This window comes from Lepidochelys kempii, chromosome 7, assembly GCF_965140265.1.
Source record: "Lepidochelys kempii isolate rLepKem1 chromosome 7, rLepKem1.hap2, whole genome shotgun sequence".
NCBI lineage: Eukaryota > Metazoa > Chordata > Testudines > Cheloniidae > Lepidochelys > Lepidochelys kempii.
The window spans coordinates 82,368,927-82,390,807 of NC_133262.1; the positions used below are offsets into that span (position 1 = coordinate 82,368,927).

The following is a 21,881-nucleotide window of genomic DNA, read 5'->3' on the forward strand; positions in this document are numbered from 1 at the left end:
TTTATCTAAAAGTTTGAAATGAGAGAGATTGCAAGGTTAGTGAGAACTCTGTCATTGGTATCTTATATCATTTCATTTAACAAAAAACTTTTAAAAAGTTAGCATTTATAGGAACTTCAAAAACTGCCCAGCCCTTTGCTTGCAAAATCAGGCCTTTTTGGGACATTTGACCATAAAAACTTGCATACCTGCTGTACTCCACCCCGGTCAACTGATGCTTCCTTCTTCTCAACCATCTCTGCTCTCATCCCTGGATTTTTGGTCTCCCTAAATAGATCCTGAAATCCTGGCAATATCTCCAGCAAGTCCTGGTCTACTTCCTCATTCTGCTGGTCTGCATGGTTCACAGAGTTGGCCCTAACCACTGCACTGCACAGTCCCATGGTGCTGTTCAGAAGTATCCCTGCATGGAAGCAAGAGTGACAAGCATTCAGTCCAGCTCATTGTAAAAGGGGCATATTTTTTACCAAGACCTAGACCTACTATTGCTGTCCCTTGTCTTATCATATAGGACCCTCATTCCCATTATCTTTTCAGGGCACTGTGTCTGCTTTGAGTTACACCCCATCTTGACCAGTCACTCAGCCACCTGGTCATAGAATATCTGTCATGAGTTCATTTGGCCCTAGATCCCCTCTTCTCCCCGATGGCTACCAGCACTTGCACATTGGCTTCAGGCCAGATGGCAACACTTTCATATGAAAATCTCCTCTGAGACAAGCCAGTGACAGAATCAGAGTAAGTTGAACAAGTCAAAGAAGAAATTGATCGCAGTGAAAATAGCGTGAAACTCAGCTTCACTGTATGTAATAAGCACTGTTTGCACAGGAATCCATCTTCCAGCCAACTTGACCTGTGTGTGGAGTGCAGAAAGTAGACTGGACAGGTGACCTAATAAGAAATGATTGGTGCAGGTAGGATGGTCCTGGAGGTCTATTTGTACCATTAGCTATTGTGCCAGCAATCTCTGCCACCACTGGGGTAGGTGGAGGAGATCATAGTGGTGAGCCATGCTCAAAGGGGGTCTAATCCAAATAGGGATTATTGTGCCTGTTGGGAACATTTTGTGTGTGGATGTGAGGTGTGTTACAGCTATGTTAAGGGGACCACATGGTGTACTAGAATGCCAAATTTCTCTAGTATAGACAAGGCTGTTAGGGGCTATTATGCCATCACTGGGCATTTGCCTTGTACCTTGTTTCATCATTTACACCTGGGCAAAGTGAATGTAAATTGCCATCATGTCAGAATGGTAGTTTTTTACACTCTCGGCACTGACTAGGCTAGATCCTGGGGTGCAGTGCAACTCCACAGAGCAAAAGTTGGAGAAGGATGGTGCAAGGGTGGCTTAAAACTCAGCTTTTCAGCCCCCACACTGTGCTGCAGCTCTGTGGAAGGCCACTCCCCATGTGCTGAGGTAGAGCTAGGTGAGGAGTACTCTAGCTACAAGGGATGGAACCCATAGTTGTAGGTTGTCATGATGCAGGGATGCCACACCTCATCAGAGAGTCTGGCCTACTTTATGCAAATATAAATTACTACAGGAGGTGCAAGACAGTGGAGAATTGGCCCACGGTGTGGGAAATGTAATACAAGTGATTCCCTTTTATATTAATAGTTGTTAAACACATATGCTCAGTTCTTCTGGTTCTCAGCTGACATGGGGGAAAAAAAAGCAAAACATTCAAATGTTCCCAAGTGACCAGAACTGCCAGCTTTACAGTTACTTTGTGCTGCTGGAATGAACGGGTGACTGGATCCTTATTAATCTCCACCTAGCTGATCCCTCTCTAGAATTATTTTTTCATGTGTTCCACCCACCGCAAAATGATTTAGTTTGTACTGCCTTCTCCCCATGGCTTACTCAGAAAACCAAAACAAGTCTGAAGAGAATGAGAGGAGGAGGAGCAGTGAATTCATTTTGTGGGTGACGGTGTTGTTTCAGACAACAACTCCCCTGAATCTTGGTGGTGCTTGGAGTTTTCAGCACAAAGGTGGGAAAGGTACTGAGCTACTATGAGATTCAATACATAACAATGTGCAAGCTTCCTTTAGAGCTTCACACCCTACAATATTTGCCCATGATTAGTGGAAAGTTGATGTTATTGTAGGAACAATTTCTATGACCTAAAAGAGGTTAAAAGCTGATAAAATTTCAGTGTATATTTTCTTTGTTTCCTACCGATGATGATCACAACTTAAAAAAAAAAAAGTTCATGCTAAAAATAGGAAGTAGCACATACGGCAGTAAGAATAACGGCCAAATGTGGTCAGCTTCTTGAGGTGTGATTCACATCAACAGCCTTTATACATTTTCAGAGGTTCACTGACAGAGGAGTAGGATGCAAACTAAAACAAATGGAACTGTAGTGACACTATTTCCCTAGGCACTTGTGGTTGACATCTTTGTATGATATGTAGGAAAGAATTTGGAGTAAGAAATAAATAAAATGAGTTTAACGCTGAGAATAAATTTCCCTTATGATTGAAAGAGGTTTGAATGCAACAGGAATTCCATATTAAATGGGATACTGTCACGGCCTTACCTTTGCAAGAGGGTTATTATACTGTAGTACTGCAATAACTTTGGGTCTGTTTTTTTCCACTACAGAAAAACATGTTCTGAAGTTTGTAATTCAGTGATAAATCATGAATCTGAAACCTGATGCACACAAAGTTTTTGCCTATATGCAGAGGCTTACTGGAGCGGGGGGGGGGGGGTGAGGAGGAAAGTTACTTAAGCTCTCTTTTACTCATGGAGTCATTAAAATAATGTGGCAACTGACAAATATCTTTGCAAATAAACTGGTACAATGAAAAGGAACAGAAAGCTTGGGCTTAATTCTTCAGCATGGTAGCTAAAGTGGTGCAACTTCATGTGTGGATGCTCATAAATAGATTTAAAATATTTTAAATGTTTGTCTGTTTTTCTGTACAGGGCAAGCTAAATGGATCAACCAGTTTTAAACTTCCGTAAGCATATCCACACAAGGGGTTTCAGCCGTTTAATTAAACTAGTGCAACTTCATGTGTAGACAAGCTTTAACAATGTGGAATTGTGTCCTAAATTTACTACCTCATTAGAAAGTTCATCAAGTAATTCAATTTCAGGAAATAATTCTAGGTCAAAATATGTTATGTCAGAATCGGTTACATAGGTTCGTAGCAAGAAACAACTCTGTCTTCATCAGAAGCTACTAATGTTATGGTGGTTTTAGTGGCGTGAAAATGGAAGTGGGTACTGTATATAAGTGCTTAAGCATTTTAGTGCTTCTGTCCTAATCATTGCTTTCAGAGTCAGCAATCAGCACCTTTTAGTGATTCCCATGTTCTAGAAAAACTATAATTTATTTATGTAGTGAATTAATAATATATTTTTTCAAGTACAATGAACTCTTTTAGCATCTATTATCAGGGATCAAGTCGAAGAGGGTACAGCCTGTATTTATCCAGACAAACCACTTAGTTGATATTTAGAGAGTATGGATAGGGAGAATTGCAACAGAACTCTAGCAAGGCTCCTCAACTTGTGAATATAGCTTCCACTCCTGCAAACATGCACTGTTATAGTTGTGAGTTTTTCTTTACAGTCCCTTCCATGTTGTTGTTGTTGTTGATGACCCTTCATGCTAAATCAGAGTTCTTCAAGTTTTTCCTTCTAAGTTGTTTGTTTTTAATGATCACTGAGGCATCTTCTCTTACTCATTGTTTTTCTCTTTTTAGGTAGCTACCATCTTGTATGGCTTGTGACTTCTGAACTTTATTCTAAATCTCCAAAGAGTAAGGGGGCACCTGAAATCTGTTGTCTTCCAGGAAATGCAAGGGCATGCAGATTGTTTATTGTTACTGTAGGACTTAAGAAATAGGCTTGTGGCATTCAGGTGAAGATCACATTGACCTTCATACAAGAAATGAAATTATGATTATTAATAGGACTTTTGCCCTTCTCTTCCATAGAATTCTTTTGTGCTTTCATGGCTGTTCCCTTTTGAAAGCAGCAATCTGTCAAAATAAACACTATGGTCTGAAAGATCTTTGGGAATATAACTTTAATCCTAAAAAGTCTAAAGCAATTGATAAAATAAGGACTGACATTGGGGCAGACAGTTTTGTGTGCATAAACTGAACATATCTGACACCCTGAGATTCACCCAGGTTCTGAATGCTTCAACAGCATCTATGGTAGTGCTGTAGTATAATAGGCTGAGAGCTAAACTATACTGAAACCCTTTCAAGGTTTGCCCTCTTTTTGAAAAGATACTGTCAAGTATCTAGCTCCAATGAATTGTCCTTATAGCAGGATTCTGAGGCATGTCTTCAGCAGGAAATACCATAGGAAGACTAAGGCTATGTCTACACTAGAGTTGATGTTGGTATAACTTGAATAAATTTTATGTTGGTATAACTTGAATAAATCACCCCCATGAATGACATAAGTTATACCATCATAAGCGCCGGCGCTCACGGGGGCTGGAGTAGTTAAGCCGACGGGAGAGTTCTCGTCTGTTGGCTTAGAGCGGCTGCATTAGAGAGCTTATAGCAGCGCAGTTGCATTGGTGCAGCTGTGCCGCTGTAAACTCTGTAGTGTAGCCATGCCCTAAATCTCATTCACATAAGGGAAAGAGACTCCTTCCTTTGGAAAGCACTAAGGCCTTATCCACATGGGAAGACTTTTCAGTATAGATTTTCCGGAATGCATCCAATGAAGTGAGCTGTAGCTCATGAAAGCTTATGCTCAAATAAATTTGTTAGTCTCTAAGGTGCCACAAGTCCTCTTTTTCTTTTTGTGAGTACAGACTAACACAGCTGCTACTCTGAAACCTATACTGGCAGGGACATGCACAGGAATTTAAATATCACTCGTTTTGGAGGGACATGTTCTGTGCCCCCATCGTGGCCCCAGGGCCGGAGGAGCTGTCAGCTCCTGCCATGGCCCCGGGGCTGGAGATGCTCCCTCTCCTTGCCGGGGCCCTAGGGCCACATGAGCTTGCTGTTGCTGCCCCTAGGATGGAGGAGCTCGCTTTCCAAACCATGGCACTGGGGCCAGAGGAGTTCTCTGCCCCCACCAATTATTGCGGGGGCCCAGGCCCCTGCTTGCCTCCCCTTGTGCATGCCCCTGTATATTGGTATAACTGTAATGAAATAATGTGTCCAACACTTTTGATTATGCCAGCTTGAGCGACTTCCCTTGAATTCTATCCCTTTCCAGTACCTCTTAGATCCCCACAACCGCTGTGGAACACTGCTGGGGTGGTGGTGTGAACAGGACCAAAATGTATTCAACACCAGGTACAGAGAGCCTGATCAACACCTAGTTCTAATATGAGTTAATCATGCTGTCTGAATCCAGAGTTAAACACTGTTTGGCCCTAAGTGACCAGATGTCCTGATTTTATAGGGACAATCCCGATTTTTGGGGCTTTTTCTTATATAGGCACCTATTACTCCCCACCTCCTGTCCTGATTTTTCACACTTGCTATCTGGTCACCCTATTTGGCCCTGTCCACACCAGTCCTCACCCTAGTTCAGGGAGGAGAGGCCTCAGGAAGAGCCGTGTTTAAATCTGGATGTCAGAAACAGCTCAGTTGCTTGAGTAGACAGGACGCCCTTATAATGCTGTTTGATCAAAGACCTCACCTGCTATAAGTACTTCCAGGGCTGGGCCCTATCCTCTCTCTCTCTCCCCATTTCAAGTCCCACTTCCATTTGTTTTCTTTCTCCCTAACTGCTTTTCTTGCTTTTCCTTTATGGGTGCAATCAGTGCAGATCTTGGCCAGGTTTGATCAACACACACATTTCTTACCCACCTGTTGGAGTGCTAATGCCACAAAAAGAAATTATTTTTCTTTAACTTACAGAGTTCAAATGGGGCTTCCTAATAGAAAGTCTAGTAGTTAGAATCCTTTACATGGTCTCAATTGGTTTTGTAGTCTGCTGGGAGATCAGGAGGCAGGAACTACTAGACCAAATTCTGTGTGACAGATGCAATACACTGGAAACACAGACTATTCAAAGATTATTATATTGAGATGTGACAGGTGCTATTGACACATGGAATATTCAAAGACTATTGCATCACCTTTATATGTTATATGTATCTTTATGGGCTAGTGATTGTATTTCTGGGTCAATAGATGAGCTAAATGGTTCTAAACTAAATTCACCAACTCAGATCACTGTGGGGTAATTAATGCAAATTTTTAGTACAGGTAACAAGTCTGTGGAAGTTTCATACCCAGGCGAGATAGCGCATATACCAATTTGTCCTGGTTCAAAAGGCATGGCAAACAAAGAACTGTAAACTATATAAGGAGACTGTCCTGATCTGGGAACTGACATGAAACTGTGATCAATAGTGGCAGGCCATGTGAGAAGTGCCTGAAGTACTTTAATTTGATCAGGGTCCCCATGTGGAAGATGGCTGACTGCCTGGTAAATTAGATCTGCAGATAAACTGTTTATTGTTTTTATTATATGTTTTCTCTGTAATGCTTTTGTTCTGAATAAATAGTACTTTGATTTATGAGAACTGGATGGTCACTGGTTAACTCTGTTATTGCTATTGAGAGAACAGGACTGCAGGTGCTTAACTACAGTGAGACAGGCTAAGAGAAACACAGTGAATTGCAGGAATCTGCAGCCCAATTCCCCCGTCTGGAGAAAGTGCATTGTGGGATCCCTTCCCTGAAAGGTGATGGCAAGAGGCCTGAGACCTAAACAGGGTGCCATCAAAGAGGTCATGCATGGGTCAGAGGTGCAGTTACTTTGGGAATTGTGACATGTTGTTCTAAAACCTAGCTGGCATCTGGGGAACCAGCTGGAAATTTTCAAGGGGAATTTCTACTAAGATTTACTTTATAAATGTACTGAAAAAATTCTCCTCACTGCTATTATGTAGGTCCAGGCTTCCACCTTCCAAGAAATAAAAAAGCTGTTGGAATACAAATCCTGAATTTAAGAGTTTTTCCAAAGTGAGAGTTTCGCAGACCATGTAAGCTTCACATTTCACACTGATCCTGCTACAAACAATAAGCTTATCAAAGCTTGCTTTAGAAAGGGGAAATATACTTGTGTTGCCAATGCAACACTACAGTTGCCTGAAAGTTTGGGATACCAACAAACTGCTACTTTTTTTTTTTACTAGGAGTGGCAAATGTACACTTGACCTCTGACAGCTGACATATCTGCAGGTACTGTATGTTTAGGGGAAAGCCTGTGGGTAGGCAGGATTGTGTCACATACTTCTGGACCCTCATTTCTAATAGCTGAAATAACATTTTTATTATGGTGCTTCCTGGGAACCCAAACCCACTTTCTTTGCTCTGGCAAAACTTCTCTTGAAGTCAGTGGTGATTTTTGTCTGAGTAAAAACCACGTAATTAGACTCGGCTTTTATTGTAGATGTCTCACTGAATTCAGTCAGGAAGTTGTGACGCAGGTTATGGGTTGGGTTTGAGGTTTTGGAATCCTTTTCTAAAAGTCGATCTCATTGCCTCGTTTTATTTCCTAAGTGTGAAGCCGTGGTGAAGCGTGGTGGAGTGTGGAAGAATGCAAGCCAAAATGCAGACTCGTGTCAGATGTAATGGGAGGATTTTCCTGGCTATTTGTATAATCCTCTTTATGGGATACACAGCACAAGGTAAAATTGTGAATGGTTGTTATTTCTATAATCCTCTTTCTAAACTGTGTAGCGTAGGCCAAGTAAGTATACTATTGATTTTAAAGAATACTTGTAATTGACCTTGAAGTAGGAATAATAAAACCTATTTTTTATAAAATTAAATCTTTTTTTTGTTAAACTTTCCATCAAGATAAGTTTTTGTATAATGCCAATGATGATAAAATTGTTTTTGGCAAGTGGATCTTTTCTGTCCTCTTTATATAGATGATATGTGTAGTTAGTATTAGTATTTATTATATAAAAAACATTATTTAAATGATGGACATGGCAAGTTGCAGAAGTTCTATATAAATGTCTTAGCCAACTGTTTTTGTAGTGGCTGGAATATATCAACATCATGCTATGATCACAGTAATCTACAGATTTTTCAATCAACTGAGTTTGAAATACAGCAATCTAAAATGGATCTAAATTTCAGGAAGTAAGGACTTCAAGCAGACCTTTATTGGAGTTGTTTCAATCAACAGTGAGGCTAATAAATCACCTGCATATAATATGTAAAATTACAGATTTTACTTTGTAAAAGCAACTATGGTGCCTAATTTTGCCCTCTTTTATACCCTGGCAACCCATTGACTTTAGTGGGTTTGTTTGGACTTCTGACTGATTGTTGAATGTAAGGTCTTAACAGGTAAGCAAATATTTGAGAAGATGCATATTTCTGATATTATATCTTCACTTGTTTCATGAGGAAATAGGAAATTTGTGTAAGTATGGGGAAGTTAAGGGTTTGATTCAATACAGCAAAAATTACAACACCGTGCACTATAACAGCTAAAAGGAAATTATTGCTTCACAATGACACACACATTCTGGATGTATTTCTTACAAGAGACATCTAGTTTTCAAGCCACATACGTATATTTCCTGTAGAGATATTATCACAGCGATATTCATTAATTAGATATCTACTGGTGTTTCCTTCCTAAATATTGTTTTCTTTGGATGACTATTATCTGAATTTTTTGCACACAAATTACTCAGGGTGTGGTACATATTACTTCTTACATTTATTAAAAACAGACTTTACTTTTAATATACAATAATAGTTTACTAATAATATACAAACAGAAGAAATGACGATGAAAAGGAAAAGGTACTATGAGAGAGACGTGGAATAATGGCTATACGTATCTCTCCAAACACATTCTTTCTCCTGTAGACGAAATGTGTGCATCAGAAGATTGGAAGAGTGACTCAGTACAGTATGGTAACAGACAATGTTAAAAGGACCTGTAATTATGGAGAAGAGACATTCCCAAAGAACAAAATGAAATTAGACTAAAATACCAAAAGAAGGAGAATATAACATGAGGCTTCAGATGCAATTAGTTAATGATACCAAAAGAAGGATGAAAAGTTTAATCCTAAATGTATTTTTGATGGTTTCAAGTGTTTTGTTTGTTGGTTTATTTTTTGTTTTGCTCCTCTAAATTTTTTTTAAGAAAGCTTTTGCAGCCGAGCCTTAGATGTGAATGTAGGGTAGACATTGTGGGAGGAGAGGAAGTGAAAGAGCATCTGAAAAGTGTTTAGTGAACATCTGCAGCAGCTACTTTCCAAGAAGTCAGTAAATACGCTCTGCAATCTATGCTACAGGGGCTTATTATTAATGGGCAGATCCCACAGGGAGGGTTGGGGAGGAAATCTCTGTGAGGATTCTTTCATGGAGATTGCCTCAGTATTGTTCTGTTGGGGAGGTAGGTTACCTTTGGCAGATTCTGGGGGATCTGCTGGAGGCTAGGGCAATCCACAGGAAGGCTCTGTGCCTCCACACCAGCTCTAGCACCTGGCAGCTAGAGTGTGCTCGGCACCTCACAAGACAGGACCCATGCTTTTCACATTGTTATGTGCCTTTCCATGCTGTATGTGTCCTTTTCATACATGTCCATTTAATTCTGAAATCTACTCCTTTGTGTTGTCATAAGAACATGGAAGTTCATCTAGCTGTTTCATATGGAATTTCTTCAGTGTTTGGAAGATGTGCCCATATGGATATAATATGGAATACAGGAATATTACTTATGGATAGTACTGATTAATTTAAAAATGTCTTGTCAGAATTGTTTATGGTTGGGTAATCACTAAATATATACATATAACTATAACTACCAGTTTCCTGATCAGGAGTTCATAAAGTAAAATAGTCCATAATATTGACTACAGTAATTCATACTAATAATGTATGAATAATTTGATCAGGTGTTCCAGTGCAGAAAGCAAGATTCCAGAGAGTAAGATGCAGACCTGACATCTTGTCTGCTAACTGCATTGAAGAAAAAGGACCGTTGTTTGAAATGTCTGAAAGTGGAGCTAACAGAATCCTCCCTCCCAAGGCTGATCCATTTCTGTAAGTAAATGAATTGTCCCTTCAGTATTTATGGTTGGCATCAATAAGCTTTCAGTATTCTTAGCTAAGGTGCTTACATCTTTGACTTTTAATGTACATAAGAACCATCATACTGCTCAGACCCATGGTCCATCGAGCCCAGCGTCTGTCTTCCAACAGTGGCCAATGCCAGGTGCTTCAGAGGGAATGAACAGAACAGGGAATCATTGAGTGATCCATCCCCATCTCATCCACTTCCAGCTTCTGGCAAACAGAGCCTAGAGACACTCAGAACATGGGGTTTCATCTCTTACCATCCTGGCTAATAGCCATTGATGGACCTATCTTTCATGAATTTATCTAATTCTTTTTTGAACCCTGTTATAATTTTGGCTATCTATCTATCTATCTTTAGACTGTTGTGCATTTGATTTTCCTTTGCATGTTGAAAGAGTATTAATTTTTAAGTGATAGTACAAACATGGCTAAGATTTTGACATTTACAATACGCTGGTGTGGATGATGATCATATTTCACTAAAGTCTAAGGAGACAACTGGTATATTGCGTAGGATTTGTCATAGCCAGTCAGATCAATGCCCATTAAATTTGGTATCCCATCTCATGCAGTGACAAATCCTCGGTATTTCTAATGAGGGCACAATCCAACCCCTGTTTTCAGTACACCTAGCCACTTGTGCAATATTATATATGGCGATCCAGAATGGAAATACTGTTTCCTGATGTCTTTGATGGTCAGCATATGTTCTTAAATCTGAGGCTTGAATGCCATTATAAATATTGTTGGTCATAAAATTTCCCTTTAAAGAAATCCATTGATGGTATTTGACCTCCTTAGGAGTCAATTCTCAATTTGACTGCATGCTGTATAAAGTATTTCCTTCTATTGATCTAAATTCACCTGCCATTAAGGGTTAGGACTCTGGCTAATCCTGAGGAATGTAAACTCTTTAAGCAATGGATATAAGGATTTTTGGCTGAAAAGGGCACTTTACCAGGAAAGAAAGGTCTGTGATCCCAGGGAGGAATGGCTGTGTTGGCCTTCCAAGACAAAGGTCTTGTCTACACTACCAGGTAAGTCGACATAAATTATGCTACTCCAGCTACGTGAATAATGTAGCTGGAGTTGACATAGCTTTGGTCGACTTACTGTGGTGTTTACATCATGCTGTGTCGACATGAGATGCTCTCCCGTCGACTTACTTTACTCCTCTCATTCCGATGGAGTACTTGAGTCAACCGGAGAACGCTCTGTGGTCACTTTTGCACATTTTCACTAGACCCGCTAAATCGACCCCTGCCGCATCGATCCCCGGTAAGTGTAGACATGGTCAAAGCTTCTCCTGCCTATTCCCAGCTGGGAACCACTCCTTTTTTCTCCAGGGCTGCTTTTAAGCCTCGCTACCCCTCTTGGGTGCTGCTGATCCTACTACTGCCTCATATTGAGAAAACCTGCATAATACTTTCAAAAGACAAGCTTTGGAACTTAAAATCATAACTTTGCTAGACACTAAAAATCATAATCTTAATAAAGACACTGGATTCATGGCTTATTACAACAGTCTGTTACCCACTAACCCCTCTTTTTGTCCTATGACTAGGGATCTTAATGAGCCACTTCACCTTGAATGGTCTCTTAGGGCTTAGCTACACTTGCAAGTTAGAGTGCATTAAAGCAGCCCCGAACACCCTAACTCCTGAGGTGTCCACATTGGCAAGGCACATAGAGCGCCTGGACTCTGCAGCTGGAGTGTTCCTGGTAATCCACCTCCACAAGAAGCAAAAGCCTTCTGCGCCTCGGCCGAAACGCCCAGGCATCAGTGTGGACGAGGTATTGCATTACTGCGCTGTGATTGGCTTCCAGAAACGTCCCATAATCCCCTGAAGTCAAGTGGCCACTCTTCTCATTGTTTTGAAATCGGCTGCAGGCATGTGGATATCCCCTTTCAAAGCTCCGTTTCTGACAGCCGGCATGCTTATCTGCTCTGAGACAAAGCAAACCATTAGTGTGGAATGCTGCTGTTGTGTGTGTGTGGTGGGGGGAGTGGAAAGAGGGGTCTGCTGCTGTGTGAACTTACAAGACAGCATGCTGACACACTCTCAGCCTCCCAAAACACACTGTCTCTCCCCCCACATACGCATAACACACTCCCTGTCACACTCCATCCCCCCATTTGAAAAGCATATTGCAGCCACTTGCACACTGGAATAGCTACTACAATCCACTGCTCTTTGGAGCATTGTAAGAGCTGCTAATATGGCCATGCCAGTGCGCTGGCAGCTGACAATGTAAACACACAGCAGCATTTTCCTTGCTGCAACCTCTGAAGGCTGGTTTAACTCCCGGCACTCTACATCTGCAAGTGTAGCCAAGCCCTTAGTTTAGCATACATAGTTCGCACATATTCTATCTGTTTGACCTTGTATTTAGCTGTGACACTCTGAGTACATTTCTGAGACCTGAAGAAGACCACTCTGTAGCTCAAAAGCTTGTCTCTCTCACCAGCAGAAGTTGGTCCAATAAAAGATGTTACTTCACACACCTGGTCTCTCATTGAGAAAAGGCGCAGTTCAGTGTCAGCTGATGGGTGTTAAGCAGAATGGGACAATCATGTTTGTCCTTATGAGTAAATTGTATTGTGATTTTTCTCCTATATTTCAGGATGAAGAAATTTCAGGAGCAACCTGGTATTTTCTCACTTTATGATGAGGAATCTGGATCTGGGGCTGACGACATACCTGAAATAGAATCAGAATCTGAATCTGGGTCAGGAATTGATTACAATGTTGAGTATCCTAACTTGTCATCGTCTGGCTTGGTGCAAAAAGAGGAGTTGAAGCAGGAATTAACAAACGAAGATTTAATGCTGTAAGAAAGAAGACTTTATCTCTTTCATGACGATTATTTACAGCACTTCTTCTATGTTGTATAATTAAGTGATTAGTCATAGGACAAACAGTTTTATAAAAATTATAATCCAAAAAAAGTGCTTATAATCTTTATTACTTTTCTTTGCTAAAAAAATCTTTCTTAAATGTGACCTTACCTAAATTTATATGTGTATTTTATATCTAATCTTGGGATATTTCTGAAATCATGGGAAGATGGAATCTAAAAGATCCATGATAGTCTTGCTGAAGACAAATATTAGTATAGAGAAGAAAATGACTGGAAAATATGAGGTATGTGTATTCAAGCAGCAATTCAGGAGTCACAGACATACAAAGTAATGTAACTAAAAGTAAACGTCCCCAAACTTTTTCTTTGTTCCCCCTAGATAAATTTCCGTATAAAGTACCAATAAGCTTATTTGTGAAATTAATTGTTTGCTATTATAAAATGTATTCCATATTACACAATAACTAATATAATGTTACTTTAATAATTGGACTTTTTATAACACCCAGTGGGCCTCAATACAATATTAATATAATTTTGGCTGTACCTGTTAGTATAAATGGTGGTCATGTAGGTCCAAGAATCATGGCCCCTTCTACATTCCTTCTGTGTGACTATTATTAAAAGTGGTTAAAGAACAACTGCACTTGTTATATTTTAAATTTCTGGCTGAATATTTTTCCTTATATTTGCATCTACTCAGTTGTAATACTATTAAAATTTTAATGTAACCAAATACTGATTTTTTTTCTTAAATGCTGGAGTGAGTGCTCAAAAATATGGGTGGAAATGAACAATAAACAATTTTGTATTCTAGTAGCCTTCATTAAAAAAGTATCTAAAATACACTATCTGTGAAAAGGTTATAATCTGAGGCACAATAAATCCATGGCTGCAGAAAATACACCAATTTTGAGGATTTAAGATCTTTCCACAGGTTTTACCAGATTTTAAATTATCTTTTAAAATACAATAATTTTTAGCTCCTCCAGTTGTGTGAATTTTGCCACTGACTTCACAAGGAGCAGTATTAGTTTTAGAAAGTGCTAGAGACATTCTCTCTGCTGACCAGGAAAGACCTGGAACTGTTTGCCCTGAAGCCAGGCCAATGCTTTTATGTTTGATTTTGCTACCCTGATAGAAAGAGAATCTTTTTTTTGTATTTTATATGAAATAACCCTCCTCCCCGTCACACTCACCTTCCCCAGCCCTTTCACTTGCTAAGTTTTCAGCCCATCCTCAGAAAAATCAGTAGAGTCCTAAAGTTATCCAGAAGGAGATAAAATCTTGTAGTCTACAAGGAAGAACAACATACTTGGTAGCACTGACAACTGTTTAAATTATTAATACTATTTTAACAGGTTGGATGAAAGTTTATAGAACAAGTGTTACCAGTCTTTTTAAGTGTCTCCCATGACGACACCCGCCTTTTAAATAAAATGTAAAAAACTAAAACAACCTCTCTACCCCAGAAATAACATTAGAGATACATGATATTCCATTTTTAAATACAAAGCCAGTATAGTTCTATAGGCAGTAATATAAAGGTAATATCTGCTGTGTTTACTGGGGTAACTGTTTCATTCAAAGGACCCAATCCAACAAACCACTTAACTGGGTGAAGAGCCCAAGTCAGTAGACCTACTCATATGCTTGGAAGTCAGGATGTGTTTAAGTGCTTTGCTGGATTGTGGCCTGAGTGCTCAGCACCTTGCAGGATTGAGCCCAAAGACAGCAAAACATGTAGAAGATAACGGTGTATACCAAGTTTCAGGGTAGCAGCCGTGTTAGTCTGTATCTGCAAAAAGAAAAGGAATACTTGTGGCACCTTAGAGACTAACAAATTTATTTGAGCATAAGCTTTCATGAGCTACAGTTCACTTCATCAGATGCATGCAGTGAAACTTTGTGACTTTGTCCTCACCCATAACTATTTCACATTTGGGGACAATGTATACCTTCAGATCAGTGGCACTGCTATGGATACCCACATGGCCCCACAGTATGCCAACATTTTTATGGCTGACTTAGAACAACGCTTCCTCAGCTCTTGTCCCCTAATGCCCCTACTCTACTTGAGCTACATTCATGACATCTTTATCATCTGGACCCATGGAAAAGAAGCCCTGAGGAATTCCGCTATGATTTCAACAATTTCCATCCCACCATCAACCTCAGCCTGGACCAATCCACACAAGAGATCCACTTCCTGGACACTATGGTGCTTATAAGGAATGGTCACATAAACACCACCCATACCGGAAACCTACTGACCACTATACTTACCTACATGCCTCCAGCTTTCATCCAGACCACACCGCACGATCCATTGTCTACAGCCAAGCTCTATGATACAACCACAGTTGCTCCAACCCCTCAGACAGAGACAAACACCTGCAAGATCTCTATCAAGCGTTCTTACAACTACAGTACTCACCTGCTGAAATGAAGAAACAGATTGACAGAGCCAGAAGAGTAGCCAGAAGTTACCTACTACAGGACAGGCCCAACAAAGAAAATAACAGAACCCCACTAGCCATTACTTTCAGCCCCCAACTAAAACCTCTCCAGCGCATCATCAAGGATCTACAACCTATCTTGAAGGACAACCCATCACTCTCACAAATCTTGGGAGACAGGCCAGTCCTTGCTTACAGACAGCCCCCCAACCTGAAGCAAATACTCATCAGCAACCACACACCACACAACAAAAACCTAACCCAAGAACCTATCCTTGCAACAAAGCCCGTTGCCAACTGTGTCCACATACCTATTCAGGGGACACCATCATAGGGCTTAATCACATCAGTCACACTATCAGAGGCTCATTCACTTGCACATCTACCAATGTGATATATGCCATCATGTGCCAGCAATGCCCCTCTGCCATGTACAGTGGCCAAACCGGACAGTCGCTACATAAAAGAGTAAGTGGACACAAATCAGACGTCAAGAATTTGTGATGGGGCAAGGCCAGATGGCTATAGAAAAGTAGTGGGAGATAGATATATTAGCTCCAGGCGAAACAAATCCCTGGTACCAGGATAAGTGAAATGGCAGCTGCTCTATGTCAGTTAAGAACTTTCCAGAAGGCAGGGAGAAGGCTAGGTTGATTGGGACACCTGAAGCCAATCAGGGGCTGGCTGAAACTAGTTAAAAGCCTCCCAGTTACTCAGGTGGGTGTGCACGTCAGGAGCTGTGGGAGGAAGTTGTGCTGTTGGAGAGGCTGAGTAGTACACACCATATCAGGCACAAAAAAGGAGGCCCTGAGGTAAGGGTGAAGTGGAGCTTGAGGAAGTGAGGGCTGCTGTGGGGGAAATAGCCCAGGGAATTGTACATGTCATGTTTCTAAAAGGTCAGCTACCATTGCTGATACTATTAGGTCCCTGGGCTGGAGCTCGAAGTAGAGGGTGGGCCTGGGCTCCCCCCCCCAACCTTTGCCCCCTGATTATTCACTGAGACTGGGAGACAACAGAGACTGTGCAAGGAAGGATAACTTTTCCTCACCTCCCTCGCTGGCTTATGATGAAAATGGCTCAGTAGACTGTGTCCCTTGTCTCTAGAGAGAGAAGGCTTACATGCAGAATCACGGTGAGCCTCTGAGGCTAGCGAAATCCGCCAGGAAATGCGGGACCCACGGAGGCAAAGACAGAGCTTTGTCACAAATTATAACATTCAAAAACCAGTTGGTGAACACTTCAATCTTTCTGGTCACTTGATTACAGACCGAAAAGCTGCAATTTTTCAACAAAAAACTTCAAAAACAGACTCCAACGAGAGACAGCTGAATTGGAATTAATTTGCAAACTGGACACCATTACATTAGGCTTGAATAAAGACTGGGAATGGGTGTGTCATTACACAAAGTAAAACTATTTCCCCATGTTTATTTCCCCCCCCCTCCAATTCCTCACACATTCTTGTCAACTGCTGGAAATGGCCCACCTTGATTATCACTACAAAAAGTTTTTTTTTTTTTTCACTCCTGCTGGTAATAGCTCACCTTACCTGATCACTCTCATTACATGCATGCATCCGATGAAGTGAGCTGTAGCTCACGAAAGCTTATGCTCAAATAAATTTGTTAGTCTCTAAGGTGCTACAAGTACTCCTTTTCTTTTTGCGGATACAGACTAACACGGCTGCTACTCTGAAACTCTTGTTACAGTCTGTATGGTAACACCCATTGTTTCACGTTCTCTATGTATATAAAATCTCCCCACTGTATTTTCCACTGCATGCATCTGAGGAAGTGAGCTGTAGCTCAAGAAAGCTTATGCTCAGATAAATTCATTAGTCTCTAAGGTGCCGCAAGTCCTCCATTTGGTGTATACCAAGTAACATTGCCATGTAGTGCTGAAAGGACAAGCCTACATTTTAACAAGCTAAACTTTCAAATACCCAACATATTCCTCATCTAAAACATGGAATAGAAAATAGATGAGTACTATATCTAAATAAATGGCACATTAACTTCTTTGTATAACAAAGTGTTCACAATTCCAGATGTACTTTTTATATAAATGTAATGATTCTCAACAATTAAATATGACCTTCGCAGTTAGTAGCATACATTAGGTTTCTCCATATGCTTCTGAAGTTTCAGTAGTAGTGTTAGATTTTTCTCTGGTGCTGTTGTTGTAATCTCTATCATTCTTCTATAGGCTTTTGATGGAAGCATTGACTGAGATCTGAATGTCCTGAGACTATCTAGTGATAGACTGACTGCAAGCAAAGCATTTTATTAGGACTTAGGACTTGCTAGCTCTTCTCAATCAAACTGACTCTCAAGTTGGTGCCATTGTCCCTGATTCAAATTAAACAATGTAGGACTGTGGACCTGCTTTTGATGCTTTATCTGGTAATCACTTCTCGAGGTTCAACGCACCGCTGATGTACAAAATTACTGTTTAAAAATGTTTTTTGACAGCTGTTTTCTCACAAAAACTGCTTGTTTGTTCCAGATCTGTTGGCCCATCCCTGGTTTTATGAGGTCCAGATGTGAGTGTAAACTTTTGACTCATCAGTAATGCAGTGGCAGCTTTCTTTACGTGTACAGTGTTGGAGCAAAACAATTATCACCTCCCTCCGCCCCTCAAACCTTAGCAAAGGGTGTTGCTGCATGTAACATTCCTGTTTTAAATCCTGAAGAAGTACTTGCTTAGAAGTCTGTATACAACTTTTAACAAGGTCACGAATGGGTGGATGATATGGGGCAGTGCACATGAACTTCACCTCAACTGAGCTGATAAAATTTGGCCACAATTAATTCCGATTATTACACACTATTTTTTTTTAGAATTTCATATCCAACAAATACGTATTTTCAATCATTAGGCAGAAGGTGTAGATTTCAAAATGATCTTTGTTGGTCTTTTGAAGCTATTTCCATTTCAAGAGAAAATCTCTGATTTAAAAATGATCCATCACAATCTATAGATAATCACTTGAAGCATTCTAGACAATTGCTGGATTTTTTGCAGTTGATTCTTTCCAGCAATCAGTTTTTGCACACCAAACATAGCTGCAGGTCAATAATTTCATTTCATTGCTTTTAGCTAGTGGTCATGAAGTTATCTGGGTCCCTGTGTCTGTCTGAACACACCCTAAATACCCCATTCTTTGGCACCCATATGTGTGTGTGTGTGTGTATTGTTTACAACTCCAATAGTTGGGACAAGGAAGCTTACTTTCTCGTTCCAGTATGAATAGTGTAGGATTTCATTTGTAAACTATAGTAAACTTCTTTCATTTATAACTAGTGAAACACATCAAATACATTTTAGTGATTTGAAGTTGAAGTGGCAGTCAAGAAAAAATATCAGCATTGTTTTTTGCTTAGTTTTGAGAATCAATAGATATACACAGAACAGTGCCCACTGATGCAGACTGGTTGTTTCTGTAAACTGAATGCCTTCTTTGAGTCCTAGAAGCATGGTGAGAGGTTTATAATTTATGTTAAATTTATAACCTTCAGGTATTATGTCATTTCACTAATACTGGTGCTCTCCCTTTCCGTTGTATCCACCTGTTGTCTCTAGTCTCATAGTGCTATACCACCCTCATCACCATGGTATTTGAACATCTTTCTGTAGCACATTAAGCGATATGTCATGTATAGTTCATTCTTTCTCTCATCCTCTTCCCAGGGGAAGAATTGCATGTGCAGTATATTGTTTTGATAGGGATTTGTTGTTTAATATATATGTTTATGTATTTTGCTGCTCTGTGTTTACTTTTGAAGGGAATAACATAGAAATATGCCTAGCACTTGGATGAGAGGAGTGAGGTTTGTGATGGTCCTTTGTTCCTGTGGAAGCTCATTCCACAAGGTACGATTGACCCCTGAGAAAGCTCTGTCTCCTACACACAAAAGCCTTACCCTCGTGGTAGAAACTTCCATTGTGCCTGAGGATCGGATTTGTTGATCACAGTCCTCATCCCAGAAAGCTATGTGGTCTTTTAGATATCCTGGGCCCAGGCCATTGAGCACCTTGAAAATAAGGAATGAGACCCTGAACTTGACTTAGATGTTATGCTCTTTTTATTATATATGTGTACAAAATCAGGCGTGATCCTTATAGGGAATCTCTAGACACTACTTCAGTATAAATGGTAATGGTGTGATGACATTTCTTTGCTCAGAGAAACTCTCAGATTAGTTCTTGATCAATCTTAACATAATCCTATTCACATATTTTAGATGCTTCATAAGCAAACACAATGGGTCTTTCATCCCCAGATGCTAACACATTGGAGTTCACTGCCCCAGTACCGTATACACACACATTTGCATACAAATTGTTGTTGAAGACAATATTGGAGGGTTGTTTATTTTTTATTTGTATTGCAATAGCACTTGCTAAGAAACATGACCATGCTTTGCTTTCCAAACTTCCTTCAACTGGCATGTGGCTAATGATTTTAAAAGACAGACTATAGTCACTAGGCTCGGAAAAAACCTTCCATAGCATTTCAGTTGTCCAATAAATGAACGCAGCTGAACCACATTTTTGTGGGATTTGGTGCATTAACAACATTATCTACCTTTGCATCAGACTACAGCACAACTGGCTAAATCCAGTGACATAAATTATAAAGAGCTGGAAGAATTCACATTTATTTTTCTGCATGTGGAGATCTTAGTCTTCCAGTTGCTAAAGAAGCTCATCCAATTTCCTTAAATGTTGTGGGCCATATGTTCAATGACCAGGAATTCATCCAGATAGCACTCTTTTCCTGACAGATGTTGAAGAATTTGTTCCATTGCACTGATACATAGCAGAAGGAGATGCAATGCCAAAAGATAAACAATTACAACTGAAGAGCCCCTTTGAATAAATTGTTTTGATTCATTTTGCATAAGGATCTTCAAATATAAATGTGCAAATGTATATTTTACTAAAATGCTTTCTGCCAGTTGCAAGAAAGTCCTTAACCCAAGGTACAGGTTGATATGCAGAGAAGGATTTATAGTTACTTTAAAATCTCCACAGATTTTTACTTGTCCAACAATTTAAAACAATGGACACTGGTGCACCTAGTGATTCCTCTACCAGGTTTTCTAGTTTAGCATCTGTTCTGATGCATTGCATGTGGAAGAGGCTGTAGCTTTCATCATTTAGGCTGACAGCAATTCTCAGTGGTCAATCTTACATTAATATTTTTCACAATCTCTATTTAATTGCAAACTAACACTAAAATAACAGCATCTAGTCCTGCACTAGTGTTTAATGGAATTTCAATCAATGACTTGATCTCATGTCATTCTACTGAATTTTAAGCCATGCTTGGTTAAGCAAGGTAAGGCCTATCCTTTTTACCAGAGTCCTTGCTATTGCAGTTGTCCCTTATATATTAACATTTCACACCCTCATAACAAGTCTGTTCTGCCTGTACTGAAAAATGGTACCCCCCTGCAAAGACACTGAATGTCCACTATACTTATGAAAAAAGAAAAGGAGTACTTTTGGCACCTTAGAGACAAACAAATTTATTTGAGCATAAGCTTTCGTGAGCTACAGCTCACTTCATTGCTGTAGCTCACGAAAGCTTATGCTCAAATAAATTTGTTCGTCTCTAAGGTGCCACAAGTACTCCTTTTCCTTTTGTGGATACAGACTAACACAGCTGCTACTCTGAAATCTGTCACTATACTTATGGTTTGCAAAAATTTAATGTGGTGTAACAGATACCATATGAAAAAGTGTGGCTTTTGAGGAGGTATACTGTGGCACTAAAAGGGGTTAAGCTTTTATCTAGCATATCATCTCAATTCTACAAAAAGTGTTAACCCATGTCCCAGGAAAATTACAACCTGGGTAATTCCATTTTATTTACTAAAATATCTCTACCCTCAACTGTTGTGTATTGTTGCTGTGCCCTTTCAAACAACTACCATATATTACCTTAGAGGTGTTGCATTTCAGTGGTGGAGGAAGCAATCTCTCGTGTGTAATGTTTGTGTAGTGGTTTGACGATCCTTAAGGATGAAAGGCACTATACATACCTGTTGTATTTTTTTGTGTTGCTTGAATCCAGCAGCACAACACAGTGATACTAGAATTATATCATGCCAATTTTATTGTAGCACTGACACACACAGCAAATTTCTCTAGCAGGGAGTAGCCTTTGGAAGCTCATGATTTAACCTCATATGGAATAGAACCTTCAGTCACAAAAAATGTAAACTATTATAATAGAGGTTCTCAAACTGTGGTCTGTGAAGAGCTGGCTGGTCACATGGTGCTGGCTCTGCCTCATGTCCACTTGTTAAATCACATTAAAAGACAATTTATGAATAAATTGAAAACTTTCCTGTCATTAATTTCCTATGTAATCAGCTGCTATAGTTGCCAGAGGGATGTTAGGCAGGCAACCATGAATGGGCAAGGAAGTTTCTGGAGGTCAATCTCTGTATTCAGACATGATCCGTACAATTAGAAAGTTTGGGA

General features: G+C 40.0%; 1 protein-coding gene across 1 annotated transcript in view; it reads left to right on the forward strand.

Moving 5' to 3' along the window:
* The window catches only part of SRGN (serglycin), a 28,102-nt gene extending 14,439 nt beyond the window's left edge, over positions 1 to 13,663 (forward strand). Inside the window, exons 3-5 of the mRNA XM_073353508.1 lie at positions 7,513 to 7,640; positions 9,882 to 10,029; positions 12,691 to 13,663. Coding sequence (XP_073209609.1) covers positions 7,550 to 7,640; positions 9,882 to 10,029; positions 12,691 to 12,901 — 450 coding nt within the window. The 5' untranslated portion in view covers positions 7,513 to 7,549 and the 3' untranslated portion in view covers positions 12,902 to 13,663. The remainder of the gene's footprint in view (positions 1 to 7,512; positions 7,641 to 9,881; positions 10,030 to 12,690) is intronic.
* Positions 13,664 to 21,881: the final 8,218 nt, after the last annotated feature.